This window comes from Manacus vitellinus, unplaced genomic scaffold (genome assembly GCF_001715985.3).
Source record: "Manacus vitellinus isolate BGI_N305 unplaced genomic scaffold, ASM171598v3 scaffold_3_pilon, whole genome shotgun sequence".
Taxonomy (NCBI): domain Eukaryota; kingdom Metazoa; phylum Chordata; class Aves; order Passeriformes; family Pipridae; genus Manacus; species Manacus vitellinus.
The window spans coordinates 4093418-4118496 of NW_021940535.1; the positions used below are offsets into that span (position 1 = coordinate 4093418).

General features: G+C 38.3%; 1 protein-coding gene across 1 annotated transcript in view; it reads right to left on the reverse strand.

The window, feature by feature from the left end:
- TPK1 (thiamin pyrophosphokinase 1) overlaps positions 1-25079 on the reverse strand; it is a 239763-nt gene that overhangs the window by 117459 nt on the left and 97225 nt on the right. The window contains exon 4 of the mRNA XM_018075854.3: positions 6875-6970. Coding sequence (XP_017931343.1) covers positions 6875-6970 — 96 coding nt within the window. The remainder of the gene's footprint in view (positions 1-6874; positions 6971-25079) is intronic.

The following is a 25079-nucleotide window of genomic DNA, read 5'->3' on the forward strand; positions in this document are numbered from 1 at the left end:
GTTCAGCATTTCCTACTACAATATCCACCTCCAAGACTCTGTCAATTCAAGTATGATAGTCTTTTGAGAATAATGGTATGTCAGTGTAGCCTGACTATTTTCCCAGCATGGAGGCAGTTACATCAGCAATACCTGCTATCAGGGAGCTCTGCTCCTGTAAAGCAGAAGGGGCTGGAAGGGAGAGAATCACATCTCCTATGAAAAAGAGTTGTAAACAGGACAAAACTAGTGGTTACAAAGGGAGCAGTACATCACCTGTAGTAACCTCACATTTTCTGTTTCAAATATATTTTGACTAAGCTGAGAGAACAGTAGCTGGCTTCCTTATTAGCTTCTGCAGTCCTGTTAATGAGCACATCCTTGATCTCTTAAATCCCCTGAACTGCCTAATAAACAGTATTTTTCCCCTTGTTCTTCCTCTCCCCAATGTTTGATACAGGGTTTAACTTTTTTAAACAAACAAACTGAAATCAATGTGTTCTTCAGAATCCTAGATCAAATACAAGCCCCAGTAGAATACAGAAGGATTACATAAGAAAATTTCTTTGTATACGATGCACTGTGTTCTTGCAGACACTCATTTAGCATGGAATTATTCTAACACAAAGATATACTTGGTGTGTCTTGCTATAGTGGAATAGGTAGACAGCTTGTTTCCTTGGCATGAAATTAGGGTGCTTCTCTTTGGGAACTGGCAAGTTCGGATATCCTGTATTGCACAAAATGCACTTTGTCATACCTTTAACAATGGAAAGCATTAAAATAATTCAGTAGGAAACATGGGTTAGACACTGCATTCTTGGAAGGTGGTCTTGAACCTTAGAGTTAAAAGGATATGTCTGAAAACCCTATAGGAGGGATTTACTCCAGTTGGAAGGTATTATGAAGTTCTACATTTTAGAAGTGGGAATTAACAGGATACACTTTAGATCCATTTGTTTCTTTTGGACAGGAAAGGTTCATGAGGAGGATTACTATTAATAACTCAGGAAAATCTTTTGATGCAGCACTTGGCATGATAAGAACCTTTTCATTACACACATTTAACTTCCCTGAAAATATATCTCATTTGCATTTTTTATTCTCCTTCCGCGAAGCATTAAGAAGAAAAACTCAATGGTGCCACAAAAACTGAACAGGTTTATTATCAATCCTGCCTCCTATATAGGATTTGGAGATAAAGCCACAAACTTATGGTCCTTCAGGTCCAGTGGTGGAGCACTGGAACAGATTCCACAGAGCAGTTGTGGATGCCCCATCCCCATAAGTGTTACAGGCCAGGTTGGATGAGCAGCCTGGTCTAGTTGATGGTGTCCCTGCCTGCGGCTTGGGAGTTGGAATTAGACGATGCTTAAGGTCCCTTTTAAACCAAATGATTCTATGGTTCCATGATTCTTATAAAAGCTTCATTCTCCAGCTCCATGTCAGCTTTGGTATTTTCCAGGTCGCCTCTCCTATTTTGGTATTTATTCACTTCCTTGTTCCCAAATTCTGGTGTGACTGTCCTCATTCCTAAGTTTTGCTTTAAAAGCCCTTCCCACTACTGTCCTGGATCCCCAAAAGTCTTCAGAAATGAAAACAAGTAGTGTTCCATCATGAAATTACCAGCTACTAACATGAGCAGCAAAATTACAACTCAGTCAGGAATGGAAGCCAATGTATTTAGTGCTAAAAAAAGTCAAATCATCAGGAATAACCTCAACTGATAGAAAAAAACCAAACCTAAGCCGAACAGAGCACAGTAGTTGCAATAATTATACCCTTTCTCTGTAGGACTGTTCTTTATATATAAAAAAAAATATTCTCTTTTAAAGTATTTTCTAATTTCTGTTTTAGAGCATTTTCTGTTTTCCTTCAAGGTCTTTTTCCTCATGTAAGACAAAGCAGAGAGGGCTTAATAAGCTGTTTGGACACTGCATAGCTGAAGGTGGTAAATGAACATCACTTCATTGTCTTCGGCACTTCATAAACAGAGGACTGCACTAACATTATGTTTAGCCTCCCTCAACAGAAAAGAAAGTGGACTGATATGACTCTTTAAAAGTGCAAAGAGAAGAATGTTTGCATTCACTTAAAAGAATTAATATCCTAGACTGCTGACTGATTGAACCTTTAAAGTGTAATTTGAAAATGGAAATGTTAGTATAGTATGCCTTTATTGCCAAGGGTTTTTAGGAAGAGTTGGTTTGGATATTTTCCCTTTTTCATATTGACACTGGTACTTTTATCAATTTAAGCACACTAACATTAAAACACTAAAAGGCATGTAGGTTTCAATAAAATTCATTTTTTATATCTTCAACCCATATAACTAAATGAGCTGCTTTAACTTTTTTTAAGCAGAAAAGATAATAAAGTTAAATGAAAAGTCCCAGAGCTTAGTTTTAAGACTAAATGGTATTTTAGATGAAATAGTTAAAGAAAGCAGAGTTTGTAACTCTGAGATAAAGATAAAGGTTTAAATCTGTCTTTATATTATGAGGATTCTTCTTGGAGCTGCAAAATTGATAAACACACTTCCAAGTCTCACTGGTGTGAGCTGCTACAAGCTACCTGTGAGTCAGACCAGAGATGCTGTTATGGAAAGAGCATTTGATGAAGATTGGGAATTGGAGTATCATCCCCAATTGTACCACTAGCATGCTGGGAGACTGTGGACAAGTTGCTTCTGTACTTCTGCTTTCTGATCTGCAAATGGAAGATAATAGTGTACACTTCTAACGCAAGATCTGCTGATCCCTAAATAAGAGATATTGTAAGCTTGCCTATCATTTTGCCAGTTCAGTTGGTTTCTTGAAATATCTTGTGTTAAGATGAGAGAAAGTTAAGAACAGAAAGCAGTACCAGGCAGAAATAAGTTTATTTGAAGGCCTTGTAATGAAGAAAGGAAAGTATTCACATAACTGTAGGATGAATTAAATAGTGATTAAAGCAGTAAAGCTTTAATCTATTAGTGTGCACACCTAATAGACCATAAACAACGTGAAAGAAACACACAGAAGCAATAAAGGCAGAGTTATTAAGATATTTAAAAAGCACCACTTAGGGTAGAATGGTGCACTGCCAGAAAATGTGTGCATTTACAAATGTACTTGCACATACCTGTGTGTGCATGCATATTCAGAGTCATGCAGAAAGAGAAGAGAAATATCTAGCAGCCTTTAGGTTGGAAAGAAACTTCAGGAGTCAGATTCTCTTGGCGGTACTTCACTGCTTCACCCATCCAATAGAATGCAATTCACAAATGAATTAGGGTTGCGGAGAGGGAAGATTAAGCCTGATTCTAGCTTGCAAAATTTTGTTCTAAAATCACTGCAGTATGCAATTATAAATACATATAATTAGGTGACTTAGATTTCATGAAATGACCCAAATGCTGCTTTCTGCATGACTTGCCTATGCAACAAAAATATGCAACGTAAACTAGAAATAAATGACTCTGAGTATTAAAACTAGTCTAAGAGTGTTTGTTTAGGAAATAAAGAAAAAGCAGTCACAAATTTGGGTAATTGTTCTAGAAGACAGAATTACTGCTGTTTATATCAAACAAGATGCTCAGGAACTAATGCATTTTTTCTCCCAAATTTGTATCTCAGTTAACCATCAACTCTAAATGCATATTTCCTTGTTGTAAAGACATTTCTAAGGCCTCTTCTCAAACTGAACTCTCTAAACACCTTTAAAATCAAAACCAACTTTTTTTGCAGCCTTCTCTCCAGATAGATACTGAGTAGCTATCTCATCTCCACTTCCCCTCAGGTGACATCCAAGAAAACTGCTTGACATGATTATCTTTCAGTACTCCATTCCTCTATTCAAAAGTTATTTGTTGAAAAGCTATTTGGATGATCAGGAAGGAAGAGAAGGAGGGTGATGAAGATGCAGAGACATGGAAAGGAAATTAGACAAACTTAATTCCTTCGGAACAAAATATTGTCCCCATATGTTCACGTGATCTCAAAAACCTCCTTGCCATAGAACTTCTGCAGAGGTGACTGATAAATCAGAGTAGAAATTTTATCCGTTCGGTACAGCAGATCAATGATAACTTATTCTCCAACCAATGAAGGAACATCCATTTCAAATACCTCAGCTACTCACAGTTGAATTTTATCCAGACAAACTATGTCACAGGATTGTGAATCCATGGCATACTCCGAATGCAATTTAGTTCCCAGCTTAACATATTGCTACTCAGAAAGAGCAGTAAGCACATCATGACTGTGGTATCATTTTTTTAAAGATACTAAAGAGATACATTCCTTGTTTAGCTATTTCAACTATAACTTATGAGAAAACAGATTTGTAATGTCTCTTTGTCATATTTCTCTTTGACAAATACTTTGGATAAGCAAGACAGAGCGGGAAAAAAACCCCAACTGGTGTTACACATATTTTTCCTGGAACCAGTAAGACATATTCCACCTAGTTAATACTCTCAGTTAAAAGGAAAGCTTTTATGATATTTTTTCCAGAAGGAAAAAAATTCCACTTTGTGACATGCAAGTTTGTACTTGAGGTCAAAAAAACTACATGTAGATGAAGAACTCCTTCTTTATCTTACCACTTGGCATTTTTTATGGCGGAATGTTACCAATAAAAACCCCCAAATTAAGTACAAATTTAAGTATTTAAAGTGGCTAGAGTTTCAGAGGAGCCAAGAGGTTGCATCCATAAACTGAGGACAGTGTATTTTGCAAGTGCTCAGAATCTCTGTGCTATTGGGAAACCAGACATCAAGCTATGCATTCATTACAAGGACATTCTGAAGAACCGCTAATCACCTACTAACAAATTATACTCAGTGCTTCTGAACAAAGGGCAAATTGGAAACCAAACTTGTAATTTATACAATTGTAATACAGTTTTGTATTCCATTTGTTTAAGTTTCACATTTTATCTGCCTGAGTCAATGACCTTATATCAGAGAATGCAGAAGACCAAAAATAGAAATGCATGATGCTGTAGCTAGTGTGCATTAATCAGCTGATAGCATCTTATTATGTTTGATGGAATAGACTGTAAACAAGAAGTAGCTAGGATTAGTGAACATGGTACTTAGTTTTAGAAAATTAATCTGTGTTACTTTTTACATGTCTAAAAAACTTGTATTTAAAGCACATCTCTTATATGTAATGGCATGAAAATATAACTGAATGGAAATCTTAGGTTTAGTGCATTACTGCAATGACACTCTGGCTTGTTCTCTGGAGAATATCATCCAGGATTACAATGCAGTACCCTTTAGCCAACACAACACGGCTTTATTATGAGAGTGGTCAAAGAACTCAAACTTCTACAAATAGACTACTTATTGTTGAAACATATCTGTAGCTGCCATGTTCCCATTGCTCTTATTTTAACCATACATTGATTATTCATTATAAAACATGTTGTGATATCTTAAAAAAATTCCCTCTAAAATAATAGCTGGGATTTGATAATGAACAAAATTCAGGAAACATTCAAGTTCTCCTTCGTTCTAAGGGTATTTCTGTTAAGAAGAAAGCACCTTACTTGCCAAATTCAAACCAAATCCTAGGCACATCTGTTCCAATGGCACTTATTATCACTGCCATTCTGGATGGGAAGACACTCCTCTGAACCCTTGTGATGATAAATTATAGGGGAAAAGAAAATAAACTATCATACAAAGAGTTTCCTGGCTCACAGCCAAACAGATAAGAGAAGTGTATGGTGAAACCTTCCCATATCTGTCTATACTGATGGGGAAAATAACTCTGATGAACAACAGTGTGTATTGAGATGCAACTGCAGATGGGCATTGTGCAACAGCACTCCAAAATGTCCCATGGACATTTATTTCCTTTAGAAGAACATGACATTTCAAAACAGCTTAAGGAAAAAGTGGTTAATTTTTTATCAGCCTGGAGTGAGGAAAGAAGAAAGAGAGAGGGGTATTGGCATTTCCATCCCTTGCTGTTTTGGTGGAGTATGGTGATCTCAGAAAATCAGACAACTTCCTTATCCTGCTACAATGAAAATGGTGAAAAAGGAGGTTTATGCATATTTTTCCATGTTGTGATGTTTTAATTTGCTTACATGTCTCTTGCCCTCACTTTAGGTAAGAGGATGCAGCAGATGTTTCCTCTCTTTACCCACAGGTGAAGAGCAGAAGAGAGAGGTCAGCCCTTATGAATGACTGTTCCACTGGGAGGAAAGGGCAGCAATTCCAAGAGCACATCTGCTACTGACCCACCACATTTGAAATTCCTAAGGAATTTTAACTTTTCTTCTCAGAGAGACAAAACAAGTGGGCCTCCGAAACTAAACTGTGGAATGGGAGGCAGAACGTTGCCTTCCTTGCCTTTCAAATGAAATGAGCTGCTGACAACTCCATATGGCTCCTTTTAAGCTTAGTGCGTTCCTTGCTCTGCAAACGCTCCCTTTGATTCCAGGGGAACTGTTTGCAGAAGGAGGTATTGCTTACCATATGTAATATTGGCAGGATAAGATTCCCTCTCTCCATCTCACCTTTGGATGGGGAGAGAAAGGAGATGAACATCAAGGCTTAGTGTGCCAAGTCTTGAAAATATATTTACATGCCAAAGTGGGACTCTTTCTTTGAACACCAACCACAAGGAGCTCTTCTGTACTTTGGGTAGTTCATTAACAGAAATCAATGCAAGCTGCCTTTTAAGAAAGCCAACACTTGTTCATTGACACACTTTATAATTCCTTTTAGCAGAAGCATCAATGCTTACAAGGTGTGCAGTAAATTATGGCAAAACTGCAGAATGGCAAGGCTACAGAAACTAGTTACATTTCAGTGTAAACTTATAAGATAAACCGAAATACACTGAGAGAAAGAGTAATTACTAAGAACCAGAGACAAAAGATTTGTTGTCTGTACCTGGAGGCCCTTCTTCTCTATCTTCTTCTGGAGTATCTGAAGACACTTGGTGAAATCTGTGAGGTCCTGATCCATGGTCTCAATTAACTCACATCCCTAGTGAAGGAAGCAGTAAAACAGAGAGAGAAAAAAAGTCAATCATTTTTCAATTTTGAGAACTAATGATGTCTTTGGTGAATTTAACTGCAGTCAATAACTCAGAGTCTCTGCATGGAGATGCAGAATTAAGTAAAAGACTATCACCCTTATAGAGCCCAAAGACTGTAGGTCCCAGCTTAACAAGTTACTATGAAATAGCAGTTTGATGGCTAGAGGAGTAGATGTTCAAAACCCATTGAGTACCTTTGTGCCTTTGGATAAGCACGTTTTATGATGCTCTGCTGAATGAGCAAGTTCTGGTGTAGCAAGCCCTGGGTGATCAGTAACTTCCATGAAAATGACTGTTCTCTCTCACATATATTCAAATGTGTATAAATGTAAGCATACAAAAGTGTTCAAGCTTCCAGACCCCGGTGCAGTTCTAGAAGTTAATTTGCAGTGATCCAACAGTGATTTCCTTGCAGTGGGTTACTATGGATGAGAGTATGTTAAAGTAGAGAAGAGTAGGAGTTCAGATTTCTTAATTAAGAACTAAAGCAATTCCTAAGCCTCTGAAAAAAAGCTGAGTAAGGAAAAGTGGAGTGCTTCTACCACATAAAGTCACTATTCAAAGACGTTTCAAGAACACAAAATACCAAGTGAAGCATTGTAAATTAAAGTAAAAACCATACACGCTGTATTTAGAGGTTCCCTTTCGTACCACAAGGTTCCCTTAAAAGCCTTTTATCTTTGTCTTACCTGACGGATTTTAATTTTCTCCTATACACAATAACAACTGATAAGAGAAAAACATTCAGACTATATAATATTTGTATGTGTGCCTGTGTTTATAAAGTGCATTATTTTGTTACATCAAAAGAACCCAACCCAATGCAAACAAAACCCATAAACCAAAACCAACAAACGAAAAAATCCAAACAAACCCCCTCCTCCCAAAAAAACCCCCAAACCACAACCAACAACCAACACCAAATTGCTGAAGTTGCATCTACATTAGTTGTGAAAATAAAGGCACACAAGACAAAACTTCCCAGATTAGTGAATGGGTGGAGTTTAGTGAATTGCATGCAACAATGTAACAGGCCTCCATAGGAAAACATACACTATCACTGAGGTGCTTCCCCACACAGTCAGAATGCATATAAAACCAAATAAAGCCATAATGCAGAAGGGGCTGCATTTGGATGAAGTAGAAGAGGTAAGGGAGGAGAAGACAATGACATGTTTTTTTATTATACCTCTTCTCCTCCCTCCTCAAAAACTTCTGAAAGGAAACATAGTCAAAAGTAATAGCCTTTCTGATACCTGATATTGCCCTAAATATCTTTTCAGGCTTGCCTGGATGAAGAATCATATTGCTGCAACAGCACATGTAATCAGAGGCCTCCACTGCAGTAGTGATGCTGTTGCCCCCACAAAAGGGTTATGGAAAATGTAGCTGGATCCTGGACTCAGTGCTAAGCATGAAACAACCTGAAGAGCTGTCACATCTCCACTCTTCACTAGGAAAGGTAAAAGGGTAATTGGCAGGAGAAGAAGGGACACAAGCCATCTGGAGCCTATAATGAACATGTGAGTTTGGCAACACCAGCCAGAGACACCAAGGGAGCCGAGGAAAGGTATACGGGTGTTCAGGACCACCCGGAAAGCTCACGGTTGGATCTGAAAACTACCAAAGGGGATTTGCTAATCAAAGCCACTCTAAATGAAAAGATGTTTCATTCACTACGGATGGGGTGCTCTCAGACAGTCTCAATATCAGCACTGATGGTGGGAAGAGACACCAAGCTGCGAGAAACTTTGAACAGACAGAACTTCCTCAGTCTTTCTCAGACAGCCGCTGAACGGCATGAGAACATGACAGACAAAGAGTAAATCAATGGCAGGGACAGCTACTGCTGAGCATGGGAGAAGAGACACAACCTCAGTTACCAGCTCTTAAATTGGTAGTAGAGAAGGTAGGCTTTTTGTCTTTTGCCAGGGCCATTCCTTGGCTTCACAGCATTGGCAGAAGTAAGCATTTTATAGGTACCAATTTATAAATAAAAAATTTAACCTCCACTCTCCCTCAGCACTATGAAATACTCCTGCACTCACTAACAAGCCTGAGCTCCTTGAACAGGCAGGTTTTGGCAGCTGCAGGTATGCTGCAATTCTGCTTTCCGCACAGGGAAGACCAAAGTGCCAAGTTCTTTTTTTTTTTTTTTTTAAGTGATGATCTAAACCAGCTTAAATTATTTTATTATTTATTATTTTATGCTACTATTAAGAACATTTCACTTGAGTTCCATTGTTGCCCAGCTTCTCAGGATGTTCTTCGATATGAAAAATATTCTAAAGCAACTACAAGGTACTATCAAGGCAAGATAACATTAGCATGGTGGTTGGAGAGCACTGAAGGTCATTTACTACAGTCCAGAAGAAAGCTGTGATGTACCACACATAGAAAACATATGTTCAGACCTGCTACTGTCTTTTCTGCATATTCACCATAAAAGGCCTCAAATACCCATCACAGAAACCCAATCTAAATATGTGGATGGGACGTCAAATGCACAGTTCATTAAAGGTACATTACTGTACCCACAATATCGGTACCAAGAAGGTGCTGTGGCTTAGGAGGGGTATCCTGAAACTGCTTACTCACTGCTCGTACCTTTGATGCTTTATACAAGTACTGTTGTAGATCATCATAACAAAAAATGTTGATAGAGTGTTACCATTAAATCCACAACTTCCTTCAAATTAAACTGTGATTTCTCATTCTCTTTCCATGTCAAACAGATAACCAGTTCTGGAATTGACAGAGATTTTAGAACTGCTCCTTTTGCCACAATGTCAAAGAGACTGGTATGGTCAGATCGAACTGGGGGTGGGGACAAGCAGCAGCACTTGCATCATCCTGCACTCTCTTTACAGCCTTGTTGGAATTAATGTCTGTGCAGTTCATGTTCACTCATGGTTTAAGAGCTTCAGATAAATCTGTTGCTCCTGATATATCAAATCCAATATTTTATGCCACGAAATTGGATGACAATTGTAATGCAGTTCTTTTCAACCTCCACTGCATTATTCTGGAATGACAAAAATCTTCAAGACAGAGCTACCCACTGCAGCCAGAGTTTAATGAAAGGACAGTATAACAATGGCAAGATAGGCAATAACGCTTGTAGTTTTATAGATACCTGCTCAACTTAATAACATTAACCTTTTGTAAGAAAGTTAAAAAGCCAAACAAATTTAACATTAGGAAAGGTTAGAAAAATCAATACCACACAGCAGGAATGAACACAATAGATTGCATCTGATGACGCTATAGCTTTGCTGAATGATAGGATGAGGCACACAATATTAGGCTTTGGCTGTTCTGTCTTATTATAGCAGCTATGGGAGGCACATTGCTAAAGAAGGAGGAGTGTGTCAGACACACATAATAGGATTATTGAACCCTATATTTCAGACAGACACTGAATTTAGACAGGCACTGAAATGTCAATCTGAACATTTCAGGATTTCTCCAATTTTTAGAAATGTTACACATCACAGCACGTTGCGTGTTTGGAGAAAGCAGTGTGTAGTTGTCCACTCTCCCATGTTCTTCTTAACCTTTTATTAAGAGAAAGTTATCCTTGCTCTTTCTCTTATCTTTCTGAGCATGAGAATATAATTAGAATACATAAAATATCCTAATGTGTACTCTATCTCCAAGATCTTCATACAACAAGATGTTCGAGACTATTTTCGAAGCCTGTATCTGACTGTGCTCACTGAGTGCACCAGTGACATTCAGTTCAGTCCTCTAACAATTCCTGTGCACTGAGGCTCAATTTTGAGGTATACATCTCAAACAGATGCACTTATGTATAGTGTTAATGGCAGCCACAGGAAAGACAGATATCCTCAAGTCAAAAGAGAAGAAAGGAGACAGCCTATAGAGCCTCTCAAAATCACAGCACAGACAAAGTCTAAGAAACCTCTAAAAACTAATGTTATCTCTAAACATGCTCCTTCCCTAGATTTTACCTACCCAAACAGTAACGAACCCACTCAATCCTAATATCCCACTGACCAACTAAGTAAGAGCTATAGATTCTCAGCACTATTTCAGTTGGAAGGGACTTTTCAAAGGCATCTGGTCCAACCTTTTGCTCAGAGTAGGACAGATTTGCTCAGGTTGCTTGAAGCCCTTTCCAGTCCATGTTTAGCACCTCCCAGGATGGAGACTCCAATTCTCTGGGCTTGGCCACTCTTGTGGTGAAATTTTCTTTCCCAGTGCCTTTCACTGAGATCTCCTGTATTGCAAATTGGGGTTGTTGCTTCTTTTCCTGTCCCTACTTAACTTAAAGAAGAGTCTTTTTCTATTTTCTCTCTGCCCACCCATTAGGAAGTTTGACAGCAATACAATCTGCTGTTCACCTTGTCTTCTGGAAGCTGAACAAACCAGTTTACTTCAGCCTCTTCTCACACATCATGTGCTCTAGACTTCCCTAAAATACATTTCCCTCATTTGTGCTTTATTGGCACGCGGTATTTCCACCTCTAAGAGCTTGAAGAAGTCAATTAACAGTAAGGAGGCAGAGGGTTCCTAGTTCTCTCTTCCTTTTAATTTCTGGCCCCAGGGAATTTCATTTTGCCTCTCTGGTATCCTCTACCTCTTTTGTCTACACAGAGAATAACTCCAAACCTCTGCATTCTTCATATACTATCTTCAGTTACCCGAATATTTTGAAGCCTCAAACATTTTCATACCCAAATGTGCAGACAAGTATTTACATTCTGAATTGGACTCCATGGAATTGATACCGAAAAGCAACTCTAGGGAAAAGCATACATGGATGCAAGCAAGAGATGCTGTTCTATACAGAATGATGAACAGAAATGAACTGCAGGATCTGACTGGGGGTCTTGGATAAGGCCTAGCAAATTAAAAAAAGCATGTGGATGCATAACCAAACAAGTTTAACAGATAACAGACATCTACTCATCTGTAATAGGAGGGTGGTGGTGTGAGACCAGAGCATTCAATCAGTACCAGAAATAAAAAAATATTTTGGGAAACATCTTTTGCAAAGATAGCAGTAACCCAACACTGTTGACCCAGTGTTCCACTGCTGATCCAAAGCAACTCTACCAGAATTGAAACCAAGTCTAGCATGGGATAAATATGAGTCAGGCTAGAATGTCACATGAGGTTTCTGAAAACATTTAAAGAGACAGGATTGTAGAGAGACAGACAGAACAAGAACCTCTAACTTGAGCTACTGATAACCATAAAAGCTGCATAGGTTTCCTATAGGCAGTAAATTTCTGAAGACTGATTTAGGATGACAGATCCAAACTAATGGAGCTGGTTTATGTCTATGAATTACAACCAGCAGGAAACTTGTGAATTGAAGTCTTTTGCATTTTGGGAGTATGATGCAAGTAAGGAAAGTAAAGCAGTTAAGTTCACTGATTTCTTTGGGGAATTTCAAATACTGTCGAATAACAAATATCAAACAGCTTCTCTTTAGATCAGCTTAATTGTATGGATTGTCTTTTCATTTTTGTAGTGGAGAACAAAACAAGTATGTGTAACTGGTGAAAATTATTTTGGATTTTTAAATAGCCAAAAATATTTAATTAAGTGAAATGTATTTTCTTTCAGTCTTTGGCCTCAAATTTGGCTGACTGCTTGGCATCAGCATCAAGTTAATACTGTACAGATTGCTTGGCCCTCAGTTCTGGGGTTGACGATGTTTTGACTCATCCAATTGCACATCAGTGACACTGCCATTCAGATTGACTAAAATAAGTTATTAATCATGTTGAAGTATATGTACCGGAAGCCAAATAACTGAAACACACACTCCAGTGAAAAGCCCCATTACTGACAAATAAACCAAAAATGTTCAGGTTTGACCATCACTTCTAACCTTATATAACATAACTTGATTTATTAAACAAACAAAACCAGTAAATATATGTAAACATATGCATAGCTCTACAACCCAGAACTTGTCAAATTTGACAAGTGTTAAAAAAAAATAAAAGAGAGAGCTCTGTAGTTGAAATTTTGACTGCAACAGCTGCAACCTCTTCTCCCTTCCCCCATTTTCATATGATCTTTTTCAAAGTAAATAAAATGTTTCCTGATTTTGTTTTTAGCAAGGCAGCGTGTGGTTTCTGGTGGAGGGTAGTTTTTTTGATACCATACATTTTATGTTGAGATAATAGCGATGACAGAGTTCTTCTGCATTAATTAGGTTGCTCCCTTTCAAAAGAAAAGTCTATTGCTCATGAAATTGTAGCAATTACTTAAAATGGACAAAATATGAGTCTGTTTAGTTGGTATCTGACCAATATTAAAGAAAGAAAGCCAACATGCCTTTGCCACCTAATAGAAACTGAAAAGCAGAAAACCAAAGGTTTCTAAATCTAAAAAAATCAAACCCAAACAAAAAAGCCCCAAGCTTAAACAAGCCCCAAACAACAAAAGCCAGAACAAAACAAAAACCAAACAGTACAGTTAACAATCATTTGCTGTAAAAATTCCAAGTATTCATCTGTAATGGAGCAAATTCTTCTGATGTATTAAGTTTGGTGAACGAAAGCAAATCTCTTGAATACTAACCTACAGGTCAGAAAGTGCAGTAATACACACGTCACTGAAACACCTCTATCAGAAGGCCACTAACATCTTCTAAGACTTTTAAATAACCAAGCAGAAAGGTAAGAATGTTGTGTGAGAAAGGTCTGTCAGGAGCCGAAGTCGCATATATACAACCCATATCTTTTCATACCCATTTCTGGCATTTAAACAGTGGACCTACTTTTGTACATCCCTGTGCAACCCAAACATGTTATTTTTCCAATCTGATGATTAAAAATGAGCACAGCACAGCAGTGACAGCCACCTGCTATTTTTGGATCTTCTCTGAAATTTCCCTTATGTTCCCTTCCTTGTCTGAAAAACAAAGGTTCAGAGAGAGAAATTTTAATTGATGGTCAGGCTCCCTCTGTAATCGGCACCGTGAAAAGCTTCTGTCTACCAAGCTGATTAGGCCCTTTGGATCTTAACCTATTGATGAGACTGATTGCAGCACCTTGCTTTTCTTGGAAAATAACTTGGAAACAGGAATAGGTACTCTCTGTATGCAGTTATGTAAGAAGATATGAGGTAGCTGGTGTAAGGGAAATCAGAGTGCTGGAATTGCATCAGTCTCTGACAGAAGGGAAGTATGTAGTCCTGATTGTAGACAGAGTGAGCCACTACCCAGTCGTGTAGATGAGAGTCTTTTTTGTTGACTTGGACACACTTCGAACCAATACTAAGAACTGTATAATTTTCAAAAATGTAGTAATTATACTTAACCAATATTAAAATGAATACTATCTTTGGCACTTGCACTACTGACAATGCAAATAACAGTCAAGCACTCTCTTAAAATAATGCACCAAACAGAAAAGCTGCCCAACCACAAATCCTATGCCCACAAAGCTGAAGCAATAGGGCATGCAGTTATTCCTTGACATTCAGTCATTTGAGGTGGGAGGGAGCAAGAGAGGCCATCTACACATCAAATATCCCACTTTACGGACAGTAATGGAACAGGTTTTCATTTTGGGTTTTGTGGTTTTTTTTTTGGTTGCTGTTCTTTTTTTTTTTTTCTTCTTATGTTAAAAGGGCTTCAGGTTAACAAGTTTTGCTTTTTATCACATAGGATGACAGACACTACAAAGAACTAAAGTTAATAAGCAGACACTGTATCTGAATTGACTTCAGTTTCCAGACTAATTGCCAATTCTCAAGATCATCTCAAGGTAAGAAAAACACGGAGGAAACAGCAAGGCATGTTTTCAAGGATCTGGGCTGATAAATTTTAGACATCCTAAACACTATCTTAACATGATCCTTTGCCAGCAACCCAGGGACCCAAGAGCAACACGACTATGAAAAATGCATAGAAAATAGCAAAAAAGATGTTAACCTGGATGGCATAAAATTCCCTGCAAGGCATCTAATCATAAATTTTATTTAAATACATATGACCAGTATAACTAGTCCCTCTCTCTTGCATTCAGACAGGCTTTATGCAACAGAATTCTTGTTCCTCACCTAATATCTACCAGTACGTCCTTAGTTTCAGAGATATGCAATTACTTTGAAAAGAATTTGGATTGTGAGAGTGAGCTGCATTTCAGATATTGATTACTGGACAGAATTAATTGAGACCAGACCCCAAATGTGTCCTAAGTGCAAAAAAAAAAGGGTACTTTCTTACACAACTATCTAACTATCTACATGTACAAGATGAGTACAAAGACCTTGATTACCTAAAGGCAGCAAATTGAAAAGAGAAATATCCTCCTATTGTGTATAAAACTCTGAAATTTGTGCTATCAATACAATTTAGTACCTCCTTTTTTCTTTTTGGTATTGGGATAATAATGAAAATAGCAAGATTAGTTCCAAGACTGATCCTTCAGGAAAGTCACTGATTACTTCCCACTACTTGTTAGTTTTCTTATGAACTGCTGACTGCCTACAATTTGTGTAGGAAGTTCTAACTTGGTTAGGCATGTGCCTAGATAATACTCTTTTTTTTCCTTCTTATTGTTCTGTCTGTCACTTTCTAAAACCTCTCAGCCTCAGTGTAAGAGCTGTATGTCACAAGGAACAGAAGAAACTTTCTGTAGGGAGAGTTCATTCACTGTCTACAACACCCCATAATTTCAGGATCATCTTATATAGATCAAAAGGAGAATGCTAGACTATATGTATCCTTAGCACAATGTAGATCAGCTTCTGTGTTCAACATTTTAAATGATATGCTATCCCCTCTTTTTCCTCCTTCAGTTTTTCTTTCCAGTCATTTTTCTCCTTCTCTATAAAGGAAATAGCTAATTTAAATTTATGGATGTCTCTTTTGCTTTCTCTAGGCAGATCATCTGGGACAGGCAGTTCATATAACATTTCTAATATGTGCTGGTGCCTGAGAAAGCAGGAGGTTTATTGCTGAAAACAGGATATATGCCTGCACTGCTACACCAGGTCTACATCCTGCTTATATATTTATAAGATATCAGAAACAGTAATGCAGAATGAAGCAAATATTTTTTTGTTATCCGTACATACTCCATGTTAACTACAGGCAGAAAATTAACACACAAATGAGGGGTGGCTGAGGTCACTTGCTCTGTTCAGCCTGAAGAAGAGGAGACTGAGGGGAAACCTCATTGCAGTCTACAACTTCCTTGTGAGGGGAAAAGGAGGGGTAGTCACTGATCTCTTCTCTCTGGTGACCAGTGACGGGACCCGAGGGAATGGCCTGAAATTGTGTCAGGGGAGGTTTAGGTTAGATATTAGAAAGAGGTTCTTCACCCAGAGGGTGGTTGGGCACTGGAACAGGCTCCCCAAGTGGTCCCAGCACCAAGCCTGACAAGAGTTCAAGAAGCATTTGGATGATACTTTCAGGCACATGGTGTGACGCTTGGGGATGGTCCTGTGCAAAGCTAAGGGCTGGACTCAATGATACTTTTTGGGTCCCTTCCAACTCAGCATATTCTGTGATTCTGCGATAAAAGACATGTTGCTTTTGGGAAGTAATTGGAGGAAAGTTCCTAGCCATGCCACAACAGATTCATGTCAGAAGTAACAATGTTGTAAAGGGTGCCAAACTCAAAGGCACATTCATTTAGCTATAGACTTCTGTACTTAAGAGAGCTTTATGGGTCCAAGAATTTTAAGACCAGATAAGTTTTTCAAATGCCTAATCTTAATGTAGGCCAGTGAAAACAGGTTTCACAAATTCAAAATAAAATTAAATTGTTCCGTATTTTAACAAGTCATATAGCAAAGCTAACAGCAATGAAAATAAATAATAATAATTATAATAATTATAATAACAACAGCAGCAACTACCACCACTGAGCTTTACAATTCATTTCTGCCAAAGATCACCAGTCATCTGGGAGCAAGGAACAGAAATAATTGACATGCTGACATTCTGACAGACATAAGGGAAAGCTTGGGAATTAAACCACTGCCCAGGACAGCAGTTCTGACTGCATCACTACCAAGTGTTCCACTGAGTACGAACACATTTCCAAGTGAAATTCAGGCTATTTGCTATATTTCTACATAATTGAGGTAGATTCTTGAATAATAAAAGGTCACGCATCATATTCATGCAGTTGTTGCATTTTTTATTTGTGGAGGGCTTCAACTGAAAGTGAGGTTGCTGAATAAACATTCAGTCTTTAGATCTGAGAGCATTTAATTATTTGGTAAACAGGAAACCAGTTTTATCTTCAAGGTCTGCATTTCAATAGGCAGAGGCTGCAGGTTTAAAAACCGAACACTTGGAATTGGGCTGTACATCCTTCTCCCCATCTCTCCTTTCCACGTGATATATAAACAACTACTCAGTTCAATTAGATATCAGAATATCCAAGCTTACTGTACTGAATATATTTCCATTACACATGTGAAATGTTTCAAGCCTTGAATGGGTGAAAAATATGACGTAAAACCAAATAAAAAATGGGTAGCCAACTAATAGCAATTACACTGCAAGTAATACAGAGCTTTGCAATAAGATAATTTACATTGGTATACCCTAGATATCTCCTAATAGGATATTCCTTTGCATTATATAGGAACAGTGATCTCTGAAGTCAACATTTCTAGCTTTTCTTATCGATAGCTGTGATCCCTGGCAAAAGCACGCTAACACAACATAATAGATACAAACACTACAAAGGAACTATGTAGTCGTCTTTTTGTTCTAACAGGGTCTGTTCAGAACCCACTCCAGTAACCATCTTTTGAGCTCTGACCAGTCAGAGTCCACTGGAGAGGTTATGTTTTAGGTGATATGTCACAGAACCACAGAATGCCCATCTCCAGAAAGCAGGGGGCCCACTCTGATGTTTTTTAATGCTGTATGCCTGAAGTGACATCTATATGAAATATCAGATCCCATGATCTTCCCCAACATGACTGAGAGTAGAATTTGGCCTCCTGCATCTGCTGTTGACAAAGAGCAATGGAACTGTCAGGGCACATTCGTATTTCAAAATGCAAGCCACAGCCTTTTGTGCAAAGAGCTGTAACAGATTTGCAGGAACTAAATGCAGCAAAAAAAGTAGAGTTACATACTATGTCAAAACACAAATGCCAGCGTCAAAAGGAACTGCATACATGCACAAGGGCAGACTGGTCTAAGAAACTATCTGGAATATGAAAAATGCAAGACAAGTTATTTCCTTGACTGCTGCCTAGACAAAGCATAAGGCTCCAGAACATTTGACTGTGTTTTGAGCTTCCCATCAGCTATCCAGGGTAACATGAGAGTTATGTGAACCTGAACTAGCATTCATTGATACCAGTACTTAGGACAGTAAGGTACAATATAAAATTTCCATAACATACTATTCTAACATATAATCACATCCGTGAGCTTCTCCTATTCTGCTTTCCTTTCTCCTGCCCATCCTCTATTTTAAACTACTGCTGTTAGAAAGAAAAGAAAAAAAGATATCAAGATCTGCTTGTGCATTTTGATCAGAGACCTAAAAAAAGCTTACAGCTTCAAAAAGCTGTGAGAAGATGCATCAGAAGCTCAGCAAGGCTATATGTGCACATTTTGAAGGGGCAATTTTAACTTTTATTTTAGCTCATGCAAGTCTTCCACACATATTATTTTCACTGAACTTTGCCTGAATTGTAAGTCTGAAGCTCATCCACATGGACATAGCAATATATGCAGATATATATAGTCCCCCAAATTCTGAAGTTTTCTGAATATTTGGTTCTTTTCCATCTGGGGTTTGTAGATGATGGTTATGTCTCTACCCTAGGCAATGCTGTGATTGGAAATGGTAGTGGACATAACCAAGTTTTAATGGGCAACAAAATTCATCCTGAAAGCCTCTGGTTTTTTTGGTGGGTTTCACAGTCTAAAAAGATCAAAATACTGCCACTGCCCCTGGACGGCCAACTAGCTGGTTCATAGCTAGGCAGGTTTTCCCAGTGACCTAGTTCACAGCAAGGAAGGCTATGTCTGCACTGAGCAGGCCCAGAACAGCCCTATGAGCCAATTAATGCCTTACTCTCCCACTTAAAAGCCTCTCCCTGCACAGCAGTTTCAAACAATGGTGAACATTAGTGACTGCCCTTTAACCCATTCTGCTAAAGATTTGTCAGACACTTCTGAAGTGATGAGGACAGTTGAAAAGAAAACTCTTTCTAAACATTTTCCAGGGCCTGATTTGCTGTGAGAAGGTAATATATACACTAATCAGGTGATAAAGCATGGAGATTAAACTAACCTTTTCAGTTATCCTGTCCATCTTTCTAAAGAAAAAGTTTTTCTCCACTCACTCTCAAATGTTGTGTTTAGTTTGATTAAAAGACTTTTCAAGCTGCAGAGGTTTTGCTTCTTTCCAGCAAAAAAAATGTACCACACCACAATTGATCCCTCTAGGTATTTCTTCTGATATTTCCTAAAGTCTTTTATTCAGCTGTATCTCCCCTCACACATAGGCACTACATAAGTATATCTCCCCAGTCCATGCAATGCCTAGTTACAGTCTCTTTCCCAATCTTCCTTCAAACTCATGTTTCAAAATCCCCAGCATCCAAAGAATACACAAGCAATACATGTGGCATATAGAAAGCAGCTTTTCTCTACTGACAGAAGGCATTAGAGCTGCTCTCCTTTTATCAGGAACTCATTGCGCTTTTCCTTACATAATGGGATGGCAATCCTGTGCCTGAATTGGACTACAAAAATTATTTAAGAGGCTTTGCTTTTCAAGCGGCAGATCATATTCTAAACATCAGCAGATTACAGTACATTCAGACACTTGATAGTTTTTCCTTATACAAGCAAAAACTACCCCAACACCTTTTATTCCATATCTGTCTAATTAGCAGTTGTCCACCCATGGCTTCTGGAGACAATGCCCTACTTTTACTATGCATTGCAACCTGCAGTTCTATAATCCCCATCCAAAAGACTAACAAAGAAAATGTCTTGAGACCAAGGCACCGAGACAACATTCATCAACTAAAGGTTCAGCTGCTGATGCTCCCATGGGAATCTTGTGTGACCTGAGCAAGCCGTCAGAGCACAGTGTCCAAACTCATGTTTGAGCACTAAGTGGTTCCTAGCTTCTTTGTTTGTTAGGCTTTGATTTTGGCCTCTCTCCATCTCAGTCCTGCAAGTTTTGGTCTATCTCAGTCCTGCAAGTGTGCAATAAATTAATACTTCTAGCATGCACTGTGAAAACAAGTGACTAGGCATTCAAGGACCAATCTATAGCACCAGAACCATCATGGTACACACATGTAAAGTAATCATAATCCTAACCAGATAAAAAACTGCTTAAGGCAAACACCTCCCTCTTCTCCACAATTTTTGAAGACATAGCCATGCACATTTATCTCTGCTTTTCATATACTAAAATTCTTTAAATACTTAGTTTCTTTACCGTGACTTTTACAGAAAGAAGTTACCATAAAAAGGTAGCAATCGTCATCTATTCTACACCCCCATTTTATCTATCTTAGAAATTCTTCCTTTAGAAATTCAAAAACTAAGCACTCTAGAATTACATGCTGCATCAAGTAAAAATAAAAATACCACAACAGAGGAAGTATGTGACATACTTATTTTTTCATTTGAATGAATCACATTGGAGACATGCAGTGAAAATGATTTTGCAGCAGAATTAAAGCAAAAGCTGGGTTTTTTTAATTAAATTATATTATTACTAAGTAAAAGAAGACAGTTATTTAACACTTCCTTCTTCATGTAACCTGCATGAACTACTGTTACACTTCTAGACATTTTATGCTGTCTGTACTTTTATACCCTAGATACTTTAACTCTTTTCAACTCTTCTATGCATGCAATGCAAATGAAATTTAAATCAGCAGCTTTCAATCAGATAGTTTTTTGAATGTGACAGTCTAACACCAAAATTGGTATCTGAATGCAGTCTAGTGGAGCGTAAAATAAATTTTTTTAATGGATTCACTGGAAAAAAAATCTAAACCCACTGTGATCAATTCATTCAAATTACAAGTAAGCAAGTAAAGGGTTTTGCTAGATTGTTAGAATGGAAGTAGAAGAGAACCACCACAGATTTAGGCAAGACTATAGCACTAAGAAAAAACTTTGTGTTTGGTATGTTTTGCAAAAGATAGTAACATGTCTCTTCTGACAGCAGAGCATTTTCCTTTATTCTTAGCAAGCTCAGCCAAAATTTAGCTAATATTAAAACTCACATAGTGCTATGGCACCAGACATTTTTATTAACTACTTATTTGTTCTAAATAATTTGTCTGAGAGTGAACAGATCTTATTTTTAAAGGAACCAAGATTATCATGTGCAAGAAGAAAAAGAATCCCTCACTCAAGAAGAATTAGTAGGTCACTGTAATAACATCTGCACACTTACTGTAAATCATTTTGGTGACAGAAGGTACTGCCATGCAGTCTGATCAACATTACCAATGAAGCACAGCCAATTTTCATATGTTTGTATGACAGATTGCTGTTATTAGTCAACATTAAGATGTCTGATGTAGTTGCATAGGGTTTCCACTCCCCAAACTTCTTGTTTTGTATTCTCAAAAAAGCATCTCTGCAAAAAAATTAAATTGACATGACAAACAGGGATGAGGGTTTTATTTCACTTGCATCATGTAAAGTTCAGCTTCAAGCCACATCTTCTCTTAACTTCTAACAGTCTTCAACTCATCTTGAAAATCAAATTCTTATGCCGTATTCTGAGCACCTGCCATCATCACCAGTGCCTGCAACTAGAACTCAATCAACACCTATGCTTTGCATGATGCAACACTGAACTAAGCCCTTCTCCTGCTGAGCTGGAATAACTAAGAGCAAGATCTCCCTTTGCTTCAGGAAAATATGGCAGTTTCTCCAAGTTTTTTTAGCTAACTAGGCACAGTTGCTTTATCCATAGATAACTCCAAAGAGGGCAGAGTAATTCTGGTACTGCTCTGTCATTGCTCTTATGCCAACATTGATGTAAGGTGCAGGTTCTAGTCTGGGAGGACAGGAGACTTCCATGTTCCTTGAAAGACCCACTTAGACTTAAGAGCCAAACAACTATACTTCAAGGAATTCAGCTGTTTTTTTCTGAAGACACAGAAGATTAGAAACAACATACATAAATGGAGAATTTGGAAGACATTAAGCAGACAATCGTTCCAATACACTGGAAGACATTGCTGCACAGACTTTCATAGGGCTGGCAAAGCAGTGGACATAATCAAGGAAGTCCGAAGGCAGTAAGAGTTCAAAACACTACAGCTGGATTTGCTACCAAGATTTGAATCATTCCATATTCATCTTCCATTTAATTTTTCATGGTATCTCATCTGCTTTGAATAAATAACGAATTATTGCCTCACATACTTATTTTTACATACCACATTCATCTCAATGGAAGCCCTGCAAGTGCTGCCAATCTCTGTTGTGAACAGCCCATCTCTGAGAAGGCTGATGTACTGCCCGCTTCTCTTACTCCATATCCTTTTCTTTAAAAGCAGTGAACCAAATGGCTATTTAATACTGAACTCCCCCATCACCCTGAAAATCTCCAGTGACTCAGACAGCAAATGATCTGAGTGGATATTCCTGCTGCACCACCTAGCTCTCACTTCTTCCTCTTCTATTCAAAATATTCAATTCTTTGATCCCCCATGTTTCAACTCACTAACCACCTTCCCAGATTTCTAGCTCAGAAGCAGAAATAAAGACAGTATAAACCACAAATTGTTAGGATTTACACTCACATAATTCTTCCCAACGGTAGCCTTTCCTTATTCACTTGAGACCCATTTTACAACTTAGTTTCTCTGCCTAAACATTTTGGTCAAAAGCTGCTGCAGACAGGATCCACGCTGTGTCAGTGCCTCGGCCCTCCTTTGTTGGACAACTACATTACAAAGCAAAACAAAACATCATTCCAATTAAATCCATATCTGCCCTGGCTTCCAGCTGAAAGGTGTCCCTCTAGCCACTGTTTTGGGTTTCCCATGTTGCCCCCTCCTGGCCTGATAAGTAACTGGGGTTCCCATTGCCAGCTTGCTCTGTCACCAACAACCAAAGAGTCACTCATCTTCAAAATTAGCTCTGAAATGAGACAATGTTTTTAACACTTGGAAGATGCCTCCAACCTCTGGCTTGACATTTGGAGAAACAACTGGATGGAGTAGACTGAGCAAGATGCTGATTAGTACAGTATTGAACTTATACATCACAGTACAAGGAGGGGGAAAGGGAAGAACATATACAGACACACACACTCTACCTGAGCCCTGAGGATCTTCTTTACTCACTTTTTCCTAGTGACTGTGAAAGAATATCAGTGTGTGAATTGAATCTTAAGAAGCACTGAATGATGCAAACAAGTGGTAACACTACAGGGAAGGTGAGAGCGCTTGACCAGTCTTGGTAAACCTCTTCAAGGGCCATCTTGTGTTGGAGGGAAGCCAGAGTCTTCACTTGTATGAGTGAAGGGAGTACAGTCCCTGTCTGGAACTGCTCTTTTAAAACCAGAGTAGAGGACGGGGTGGGGGGGAAGGGAAGGAGGACAGGGAAGAAAACCTAAACATATGGGGTTCACAGGTACTGCGACACCACAAATAATTACGACATCATACATTTGACTCCTAAAGTGCATGTTGTACAATGAAATCAATAAAGCAAAAGGGATGAGGGAAACAAAGTATTAAGAAACACATGGACATGGATCGATGAGTTAATAAATTGGCCTTGCAATGTTGGACAAAGGATTTTTGCAAGGCATCTCTGATAGACTGAAATGCTAGTGATAATCTGTATTACCCCATTTCCTGTAACTGTGACTTATCCCTAAACTAACATCATCCTTTCCTCTGTTACTGAGATATCTTAGGCCATCCTTCTTCTGTACATAGGTGCAAAATAGCACTGACAAGACTAAATGAAGTACCTGCTTTTAAGTAAGCTATTAGTAACTCTCTGGGGAGGCAGAGGGGTGGGGAGAATAAACACTCTGTTTGATCCTACCACAACAGTAGCTTTTCTTGCTCAGCAGTATGCTTACAGACATGGTTTTTCCAGTTGAAAAATTAATCATAGCAGATTTTATTACTTCCTATACTACAGAGTGATAAACACAACTAGTGGAATAATTACATTATGTTATAATTACATATAGTAACCAATTGTCAATGGCATGGCATTGCTCTGGAAGTACTTTCAATTCTAAACACTCTGCATTTCTCAGGCAGCTGTTAAGGACTTTTCTTTATTGATAATTCCAAACCTATGACTTATCAGTACATGACAAGTGAAACCCAAGTGCACAAGCTGTGATCCCTCCATGCTCGCCCCAGGGAGAATTGTTCCACACACCTTTGTATCATTCTCAAGGTTGGGAGCAACCAAAGTCATGCTGCAGAGGCATTCAGGTCAGTCAGGATAAAGACATTGTAGTGGACACCTAATCAAAGCTGGAAATGAAGTCCGTGCTGGCAGGGGAGGCTGAGAAGAAGAGGAAACAGAACGAAAGGCAAGGCATGGTACTAGAGTCTTGAAGGGAATTTAGCCAGAAGCACTTAGCTTGACAACCTGCAGTTCAGCCAGAAAACAGAGACATCAGACAGACATTTGGTTCTGGAACAAGTACGGAAAGGAAACACTATATATGATTGGGCAGAAATAAAAAGAAAAAAAAGGTAAAAATCAAGATTTATTTTGTTGTCACTCTTATCCTCCTTATGACCCTATAAGCAAGTCCTGTCTTAGTTAAGGAAAATTCATTCCCTCCTTTTGTACTGTATTTCTACAATACCTGGAAAAAGGTTAACACAAATTATAAATAGCAATAAAGTATCAACCACAACTACAGGCTTGTAACCCACATCATAACCACAAACAAGACATTTGATGTAGAAGCTGCTTGGTATAGAAGGACACAAGAGAGCAGATAAAAATCTGCATCTGTTTACAGCAAAGATGCATCTCTGCTTAATTTTGAGTACAGTCCTTTCAGGATACTTATCCAGACTAATCAGATTAATGTAGCTGTGGACTGTCCT